Below are 10,663 nucleotides of genomic sequence, written 5' to 3'. Positions count from 1 at the left end.
TACTCACCCTCATGTCATTCTAAACTTGTAACTCAAATTAACACAAGATATTTTTGATGGAATCTGAGAGCTCTCTGACCCTCCATAGACAGCAATGATGTTACCACAATCAATGCACAGAAACATAGTAAGGACATCGGTAAAGTAGTCCATGTGATATCAGTGGTTCAACCATAACTTTACGAAGCTAAGAAAATACTTTTTGTGCGCAAAGAAAACAACAACACAATTTATTCAACAATTCTTCTCCCAGAGTTACCATCTTCCACAAACAGTCCGCTTTGTTTACATTCAATAGACAGTGTGCGTATGCTGGATATAAACAATGCTGAAGAAGGAAACTCGGGGAGAAAAATGGCTGAATAAATGATATTATTATTATTTTCTTTGTGCACAAAAAGTATTCTCTTAGCTTCGTAAAATTACGGTTGAACCCCAAATGTCACATGGACTACTTTACCGGTGTCCTTGCTATGTTTCTGTGCGTTGATGGTGGTAACATCATTGCTGTCTATGGAGGGTCAGAAAGCTCTCAGATTCCATCAAAAATACCTTAATTTGTGTTCAGAAGATGAATAAAGGTCTTATAGGTTTGGAACGACATGAGGGTAATTAATGACAGAATTAATTTTTGGGTGAACTATCTCTTTAAATCCTATCAAAGCCCAACAGATCTCATCAGTAGATGGTGCAGTTGGCAGTCGAGTAATCCAGACAAATCCATTCATTTGTGTACTGCTTATAACCCGCAGCGTCCACCAGCCCGCTGCCTGTGAACACACAAAACAAAGTCAATAGTTTCTCTGAGTGAGCGGAAAAGAATAAGCAGTTTTTCTTTATCACAGCATATAAAAAAGGTCAAAGGCTGTCACATGTGACGGGGTCTCACCCTCAACGAGGTTGTAGAGAGTGCAGTATGTGATGCCGTTGTCTTCCACCTTGGCCCACGCTTTAGAGATAGAAAACCCCTGTGGCATTGGCACATAAAAGAAGAAAAACATATGAAAGTCATTGAGAAGGAATAGTTAGCTAGAGGAAGAGAAGTAGCACAACTGTTTAGAACCTAAATTATAAGAAATTTACTTAATATCCTTATGATTTTTGGCATAAAAGAAAATCGATAATTTTGACCCATACAATGTATTGTTGGTTGTTGCTAAATATACTCCTGCAACTCAAGACTGCATTTGTGGGTCACAGTATTTTGTTATTTATTTATTTAAATTAATAAGAGACCTGAGATAAAGAGACGAAAATAGGCATACATTTGTGGCTTTCTGTTATTCGCTCATTTTTATATGAATAAAGCAATAACAGAAACACTTAAACGACAGGTATAATAAAATGTGGCCTTGTATAGGAGGCAACAGAATTAAAAAGTGCCTCGTCTTACCCCACCATCCCTCGCATGTTTTTGATATTATGAAATGAAATATTGGCAGCAGAGCATTTTACCGTCACTCTACACACTGATTCTTCGGTTGACACCAGGTGAAAGTTGAGATCCTCTTTGCTGGTCCACTCTCTGTTGGTGTGTTTGGCTGTGATGTGGAAAGGTGTAGCAGACACCAGCTGAAGAAGACAACAACAGTTCACCAGATGTCGTGCGTACAGAAACCTTACTGGATTATTACAATTAATGGCAAAAATATATACAGTAAGTGGCTTGAAACAGGTTTATGTTTTTGTGAAAACATTTTGCACAGTATTCTAGATGGCAATAGAAGTTTGATGAGAAGCCCATTAAAGAATTAGATGAGTTTGTTCCTTCATCGCAAGAGATTTAGAGAAATTTACAGAATTTGCCATTTAAGTTTCATCAGCTGTTTGGACCCATTTCTCTAAATCTGTTCTGATGAGGAAAACAAACTCATCTAGGTCTTGGATGAACTGAGGGTGAGTACATTTTCAGTAAATGTTCATTTTTGGGTTAACTATTTATTTTAAAGCATGAGCAATAATAATAGAGATACTTCAGAAAACAATCCAATAGATGATCTTACCTCATACAGGCATCTCTGTCCAACAGTTATACAGCCGGACATGCCTTTCCAGGCCTTGATCTGGTTCACCAAACTCACATAAACGTCCTGGCATGGGATCGCAAAGAGCCTGACAAATAATGAGAGACGTTTCAGTGCAATGCCATGTTCTCAAGACTTGCTTGTAACCACTAGAGGTGGTGTGAATTAGTACATTTTGATTGTGGATCTGGGGCATGACTAAAGGCATAGTATTCAGACCACTGACATCCTTAGGCCTGCATCATGCCTATCAAATGATGTTTATGTGGAGGGTCAGGCACTGTGAGTAATTTGCATGGTGGATGATAGAGATGAAAGATTAAAGCCTTGTGGTGCTAGTCACAAATTTGTGATTTGTCTTGGTTTCTATGCAGCTCAGTCATAAGATTTATAGAGTATAGGGTATCCAAATATCCCAAATACCATACACAATGTCAAACCAACTGTATCTACAGGAAAAATTATGCTGGAAATTTTCTCAGTATTACCATCACTTTTCAAAGCACTTTAAAAATAACTTTTACTTGACTATTTTAAACAACAATTTATAGATGCATGTATACCTTTGTTTAAAATCGATGCCATTTGATTTGATGTTTTGTGATACATAACATTCCTTTTGAAGTGATTTTTTCTTTCATTCAAATATTTTTTGTGGTCACTGTATAAAATATACAAATGTATGCTGTAGTTATTCAATACATAATAAAACAAACTGAGATTATGAACCACTTTAAACCCTAAAGAATCGCATACAGAACAATACAAGTGAAATACAACAGTAGTGTATCTGCCTCACAACCACACTTTAATATAAAAACAGCCTCTGTGCTTGCTTTCTTTTTCAGAATCTAAAAAAGCACCACAGCAAAAATGGCTTCCCACAGGTGTGTGTGTGTGTGTGTGTGTGTGTGTGCGTGTGGCGTGCGTGCGTGCGTGTTTGCTCACTGCTCTGTGTGTATGCACTTTGGATGGGTTACATGCAGAGCACAAGTTCTTCTAAATATGGGTCACCATAATTGGCTGAATGTCACTTGACTTAATTATTTACAGTTATGAATGATGCAAATCGCAGCCATAAAAATGAAAGTTACATAATAAATGAAAGAAAAAAGAAAAGGCACTTATTAAACATTTTCAGATTTTCAATAAGTGTGTCATCTTGAAAGGAGCTAGAACATGGAATCCAGTGTTATTGGAATATGATTTATCGAGGTTTTTATTCATGTGTTAATTAATATTTTTATTGATGTATATGTATATTAATATTATTTATATTTAAATATTTTACTATTATATTTAATACAATTAAAATAAAAGTAGCTTTTATTGTAATATTTAGAGTTTTTGTTTATAATAATTTCACAACCAAACAGTTGACGTATTACTCTATAACATGAATGCAGACACACTGACAACAGCTGAAACAATATTTCCAGTAAATGCACACAAAAACCTCCAGGTGAACAGCATCTTACCAGATGACCTTGCACTGAGCGTGAAGCGGTTCTCCTGATGCCATCATGCTGATCCCCAGCGTCAGGGTCAGAGTCAGCAACAGGATTCTCGTTTGCATGGTGAAGATCTGTGCGTCCTGTCAGTGCACAGATAGAGATGTGCTTGAGTTTTATACTGAGGTCTGATGTGTGTGTAAAGAGCAGCATCAGATCTGTCATGTGGGGTCAGATGAGACAAGGACTGATTAGTAAAGGACACGTTGCGTGAGGAGCACAAACAGACGTGTTTGAGCACTAAATGTGTGTCCTGTTCTTAGAGATGCCTGCATTAAATGCATTCATTCACTGAATGTCAGCTGATCTCATGGCTGTTTTTAAATATTTATGTTCTTTTTGAATGCATAGAGGCTGTTAGGTAGGCTAATATGTGCAACTTCTGTGGATTAATATGCTATTTATTCATGCTATATACACAAACAGCCTTTATACTTATAAATAGAGCTATAAACCGTAACATATAGTCATTTCAAAAAAGAAAGTTTCCCAAGTTTGGTTATAGACGGCAACAACTGCACAAATGTCTTTGTATTAGTAAACATAATATGCATGCAAGCAATGTAGCCTATTTTACAAATCATTTGGGGTCAGTGAGTTTTAAAAAGAAATTAATACTTTTATTCCACAAGGATACATAACATTGACAGTGACAGTGTAAACATTTATGATGTTACAAAATGATTTTTCATTTCAAATACATGCTGTTCTTTTAAAACTTGTAAAAATGTATCATGGTTTATCCAAAAATATGAAGCTAATAAAAATATATTGAGCTGTTTTCCACACTGATCATATTAAATGTTTCTTGACCAGCAATCAGCATATTAGAATGATTTCTGATGGATCATGTGACTCTGAAGACTGGCGTGATGAATGGAAAATTCAGCTTTGCCATTATTGGAATGAGTATCAAAATATGTTAAGAAATAGTTATTTTTTTTTAGTAATTTTTCACAATATTGTTGTATTTTGGTATCTATTTATTTTAATACTTTTGCCTTGGTGAGCACAAGTGGAAAACGTGAGCATAAGAGACATGCAACAAAAACTTGAATTGTGGTGAAAGTGTGTACAGCGTAACGTTAGCTGACTACAAATGTTTCCGCGCAAATTTCAGTCAGATTATTAGTCACCCTGAAGAGAAGCGTTCGCCTATTATGCTACCATCATAATCATTTTATTGTAGATAAGAAAATAAATTCAGTCTCACTCAGTCACATATCCAAACCAATTTAAACAGTCCTCCAAAAATACAATTTAATTGACAAATTACCATAGTAGCCTAATTAGCCCTAAAGTGTATGTTGTGGCGGAGCAAGAAAGTCAAAACACATGACGTGTCTTATTGATTTACTCCACCAACGAATGGGAACTGCATCATAATCTGAAAGCAATTGAGGAAATTGTATTTAAGGAGATGGATTTGGGGAGGAAGGACGGCGACGGTGACCGCATATATCTGTGGCATAAGACGCAGGGTTATCTGAGTGCGCATTTTGTATGGTGCTGGGCGATCGATTTAGTGTTGTGAGGACGAATTGATCTAAACTAAAGATACCAGTACTGAGTGTTTCAGATTCGGGAACTAAAGAGAGTGTTGCCCAGATACCTTCCTTCGTAGCCTCCAATTCACCCTCAAAGCTGAGTTCAGAGCCTACTTCTGTTCTGGGGAGTAGCGGCTCGTCTGTACGGCTGACTGGTTGGCTTCGTCTGCACACACTCGGTGTCCTTTGAACTGGACTCTTGAACTCTTGAACCTGTCGAATTTAATGTGGGAATAGAGTGGACCGGCATCGCCAGATATCCCCAGCTGTTTTTTCTCCTTTCTTTTTGTCTCTCTCTTTTTGACAAGGTGTACCAGTGCTGTAACTTTTATTTTATTTGGACAATTTGTTTTTTTTTTGTGAAAACATAATGTGATTTTGGAACGAAAGCCCTCGATTTTGTGTGCATTTATTCTGTTCATGTATTTGTGTTAGTAGTTGACACGCCTCTTAACTTATTTTGGTTTGTAACCGGTGGCAGTTAGAGTTATCATTTAAATAATTGTATTTACTCGAATTGAGTTTTTCTTGCAAAAGAGCTTGTGGAAAAGAAAATGTGCAATTAAATTTCAGTCTATTGTGGTAATTGAGTTACTCTGAAAAATAGAGATGTGATTAATTCTTATTGGATTCAACTGTGTTGATGGAAATGTCTCTGCTAGGAGAATTGTAAGCCTTTTGAAAATTTTGGAACTGTAGTTTTTTTTTTTTTTTTTTGGTGCCCTTAATTGCTTTTATTTTACTCAACATTTTCTACTACTCAAATAATTACATACACACTACCAATATGGCTACATGTCCTCCTTCACCTTCGACATCTGTGGAAATTATGATTCCCTCCCTGGTCCCTTGGTCCTCTTTATATGGCCAATGGAGAGGCCGAAGTACCTTTAGGGTGGACAAATACCCAGATCATTTTTCATGACCAAGTCTTCACCGTACGAGCTGTCGTTCTCACCTCCAAAGCCCTGGCTTACTCTGTAGTCTTAGGCTTGGACTTCATCTTTTCCACGGGCCTGCAAATAAATGTCGCAGACAGTAAATATTCATTTAAGATGGCTCCCCACAAGGAGTATGCTTTTCAACCAGGTCAAGCTAGTGTTCCAGTTGTAAGACCTTCACAGCTGAAAAGAAGACAACGCAACAAAAATTCAAACCAGAACCTTTTGTTGTTCAGTTCTTTTCCTCCAACACAATTTTCAACTGTATCGCTGGATATAATAGATGATCCAACCCTGATAGCTGCTGCAGTATCAAATGCCCAGCTATCATCAGAAAGAAAACAGCAGTTATTGCACCTCCTAAGATCAAATCCCAAGGTTTGTACTCACCAGCTTGGAAGGACTACTGTTCTTCAGCACTGTCTCTACACCACTCATCCTGTTCCCATTAAACAAAGGGCCTATCGCTTGACACCTGAAAACAAGCTGTTGTGAAAGAACAGTTAAAGGAAATGTTGGAAAAGGGCATCGTGGAACTGTCACATTCTGCCTGGGCCTCACCTGTTGTGTTGGTTCCCAAAAAATGGAAGTTTAAGATTTTGCGTTGATTATCGAAAAGTTAATGCCATCATTTTTAAACAAAAGAGGTTTACTGTTAAAATGAATAATTAGGAACGAATGTGATTATTCCTTTAAAATAAAGATTTATTAATATTTATTAGTAGTAATAGTAGAATTGTTGTTCCATTAAGTCTTAAGACTGCTAAATATGAATATAATTTTTGACAGTTTCTTCACCCTAAAAGAAACTTTAATTTTGACGGGTTGCTGTGAGGAACTTGCAGCCGCTGTGTATTGTGGAAATTATGGCGCCTTTACGCGTGATGTCAAATGCTTCCACAGATTTGTAGTATTACTATAGAATTTTACCTGAGCATTGCAAATCACGCTTTGTTCTTGGTTCACCCGATTCGAACGTTATCACTCGATTGAATGGGGCGTTATCAGCGGTTATCAGCCCATAGAAATGGGCCAGGAGGGGCCTCCTGCGCCTACTAGTAGGCTCAGAAGGCCGTGATCATCCATCCAAATGGTTGATCACCCACAAATATACAAGAGAAGACTCCAGATCCAATCCCAGAATTCCTGCTCACCTGTAATCGGAAGTCTACTGGACGAAAGCGGCAACGTTGCGATATTTCCTGCTTAATATTTTCAGGTAAGACTATTAAAATTATAAAACTGAGCATTTAAACTGTAATGGAAAACAATGCATACACTCGTATTGCGTGTCATTATTTTTGACATGAGATAACCGTATTGCGATGTGTCTGCAAACGTTATCGCTAGACCATATTACGTTATTAGCGTGTCTTTATGTTAACGTTGCTAATATGAGTGTGTATTTACGTCTGAAGCTAATGGGGGAATTTAGTTTCGAGTTAAACTGTCAAAATGACTTTTTACACTCTTACAGGCTATTGTGTATGCTCGATAACGCCTCACTGAAGCCTGATCATAGGACTAATGTAACCCATATTGACTTGAGAGAAATATTAAACACAAGATGTATTTTACGGCTGTTTGGAAACCTTGCGATCTTGACTAGAGTGTAAAATAAAGTTCTGTGGGTTTGGATCTATCTATCTATCTGTCTGTCTGTCTGTCTCTCTCTTTCTCTCTATACTAGCTAGCTCGCTGTGTATATATTTATATAATTTATGTATATCTATCTATATATCTATCTATCTATCTATCTATATATATATATATATATATATATATATATATATATATATATATATATATATATATATATATATATATATTTAGCTGTCTGTCTGTGTCTATCTGTCTGTCTTGTCTCTCTCTCTCTCACTCTCTCTAAAGCTTGCTAGCTGTGTATATATTTATATTATATATATATATATATATATATATATATATATATATATATATATATATATATATATATATATATATATATATATATATATATATATATATATATTATTTAGCTATCTATCTATCTATCTTGAATTTGAAAAATAAAACCCAAAGGTCTGTCTGTCTTCCTGCCTGTGTTACATTAATGTCTCTTTAACTAACTTTTTTGTCTCCCTTTACAGCATACATTTCCAGCTGGTTGCAAGGACTTCTGTGGCAAGTTTGTTTTATTACTTCCATGCTCTATGTCTTTGTTGAACTATCCAAAATTTGGTTTTGGGCTGTTTAGAATTTATTGTTCACAAATCTGTCTTGGGCAAGTTTCTCTCTGTTTATGTTTTAGGTTGAAGATGGCCCAGAGAGGTAAGCCTTACAGTTGCTGATCTAGAAGCATTAGGCAAGAGTGTCTGAGAACGATGGTATGATCTGCAACACTGTCTTTTTTTTATTACTGATTTATTACTGACTATCTATTTCTTTCTTTGTTGTTATTCACCAAGAGAGAACTCCCATTAATGGGAATCAAAAGGAAACCCTGAAATCATGTTTTAAGGATGGAATGACATGAGTTGGTTCAGAATTATTACCAAGAGCTGCATCAGCTAGCTACTGGTTTGGACACCAGTGTCGTAGAAATAAGGTTTACTTTTGTGCCACACTAACAAACATCATGTCAAATAAATATATCATTCTGCTGCACTGCTTGTATAAATGAAGTGTTTTGTTAACATTCGGTTTAATTGGTGTAATACCCTTTTGCTATTTTTTTGTTTTTCAGAACTGGATTGGAAATTACAAAAGATCACAAATGACTAATGCTTCGTCTGAGCCCTGGTCATCAAAGGCCAAAGTTCACATTAGAGAGCTGTCGGATTACAATCTTTTTTATAGGGACATATTCAAAAACAAAGGTGAGAGACCAAATTTAAAGACTTAAAAAGTTTAAAAAAAAATTTTTTTTATACTAAATAGTTTCTTTTCATACATGGTGGCCTTGTTGACATAAGGTTTATGAGGGTCATGAAACGTCATGAAACAGATTTTCATGATCGTATTTGGGAAGTACTTCACTCACACAAATTGCATTCATCAGTTTAAGAATGCTGAGTGTATTGAAAACAATCATCAGGGCATCTACTTTACACGTTATCTTGTTTTTACAGAGTTGTTACAGATAAATGGTTTTCACAACCCAAGTACTGATTGTCGTTGTATGAATTTACTTTAAAAAGGAGATGCTGACTAATGCGTTAAATTTTTCTGTGCATCTATTTTTTCTTCAGGCACAATGAATGATATTAAGGGCAGGTGCGCCACATTGGGGGAAGATGCAAAGCAAAAATACATTCAAGAGGCAGCAGCACTGAGGGCACATGAGGTGAGGGATGCCCGAATTACAATGCACTTAAAGAAGCTGAAGTTAGAGGTTTGAAAACAGGATTCATTTGCTAAGCATTAGTGGTATTCTTAAAGTATTAGATGGAAGGATGATCAACAGCAATTGTGGTGTGTGCAGAAAATTGTGTTAGACAACTGGATTTTTTATCTCTTTTATTAAAATTTAATTATTAAAAATATTCCAGCTGATTTTTGTTTACAAGGCTATCAACATCAAATATTCTCACATTGAAGAAATTGTCAAAGACTCATACCACCATATCAAACTGGAAGCAGCTGAAGAAAAAAGTGGTCATGAGATTTGTTAAATTAAAATGTAGTTACCCCTCTGTTTCAGGTTTGATTTACATCCATTTCTGAAACGAAAAACCCAGAGTTTTCCTAAAGATCTGAGATGAATTGATGTGCAATACCCACATATTCCTTTGGCAACAGTTAAAAATGAACAAGCTGCCTTTGAGATGTTGCTTAAAATATAGTGATGAGTATGATTTAAACTAACTAGCTTGACTTTCAAAATATTTGTGTTTTTTCTTTGGTAGATGGAGGCAATTTGTGCTGTGTCTGCTGCGTCCATTTTTATGATAAGAAGAAGAATGCAAGAAAGAAGTGGCATTCATGGTCTCAGTGCACAGTGTGCCAATCATGGTCACACACAGCATGTGGCTTTAAAAAGAACATGTGCGTTCACTGCCAGGGTCAAGACACCATGCTAACACCCTGAAGATGTATCTTGTTACTTGTTTGAGTTGTTTTTACTGTGTTGACGGCCCCCAACCCATACATACAAGCACACACATACACACAATACATACATATGCTGCAAATTCATTGTAATGACCATACTTCACACGTAAGAAGAAAATTGTGATCTTTTTGTTATTTTCATTCACCCCATTTTTATTTATTATTGTTGTTTGTTGGCACCATCAATGTGTTCTCCTTTATACAGGACTTATGTGGGGACCAATAAAGTTATATTGTACTGAATTGAGTCTACATGTTTTTTTATATATATATATATATACACACCTGTTTCATCATTGGTTCAGTAGGGCTGGGTTTTAGCAAGGACCTCACCTTAATATTCACAACAGTGGGTTAGAGTATGACTTCATGTTAGGATTAGATGCTTCACATAACTTTATATTTTTCACAGTTTTGCTGTCAGTAGGAGATGCTTGGCAAAAAAAATATATTGAAAAGATGGTTACTGGTAATTGTAGAAACTTTGGTATACAGCTGAACACTACAATTTATTTATTTTAAATTTAAATGGTTTATATGGCATTGCT

At 36.0% G+C, this 10,663-nt stretch overlaps 1 protein-coding gene and 1 long non-coding RNA gene across 3 annotated transcripts; one reads left to right on the top strand and one right to left on the bottom strand.

Moving 5' to 3' along the window:
- Positions 1-201: 201 nt before the first annotated feature.
- wu:fc46h12 (uncharacterized protein LOC568958 homolog) lies at positions 202-3,640 on the bottom strand. Its single transcript, XM_052549574.1, has 5 exons — positions 3,503-3,640; positions 2,004-2,112; positions 1,456-1,572; positions 890-968; positions 202-770 (listed from the first exon to the last, which is right to left on the bottom strand). Exons 1-5 carry the CDS (start codon positions 3,598-3,600, stop codon positions 679-681), a joined length of 495 nt encoding a protein of 164 aa, XP_052405534.1. The 5' UTR covers positions 3,601-3,640; the 3' UTR covers positions 202-678.
- A 3,336-nt stretch (positions 3,641-6,976) lies between these two features.
- LOC127950596 (uncharacterized) lies at positions 6,977-10,358 on the top strand. 2 transcript variants are annotated; one of them, XR_008152489.1, is made up of 5 exons: positions 6,977-7,242; positions 8,153-8,610; positions 8,749-8,881; positions 9,254-9,348; positions 9,911-10,358. It is a non-coding gene; the product is annotated as an uncharacterized LOC127950596 (long non-coding RNA). The 2 variants fall into 2 exon arrangements; XR_008152488.1 differs by having other exon boundaries at positions 8,153-8,881.
- The last annotated feature ends 305 nt before the right edge of the window (positions 10,359-10,663 follow it).

Source organism: Carassius gibelio, chromosome B2, assembly GCF_023724105.1.
Source record: "Carassius gibelio isolate Cgi1373 ecotype wild population from Czech Republic chromosome B2, carGib1.2-hapl.c, whole genome shotgun sequence".
Classification (NCBI taxonomy): domain Eukaryota; kingdom Metazoa; phylum Chordata; class Actinopteri; order Cypriniformes; family Cyprinidae; genus Carassius; species Carassius gibelio.
Note: the sequence above shows the minus strand (reverse complement) of the source record. Positions and strands in the feature narration are given on the sequence as shown.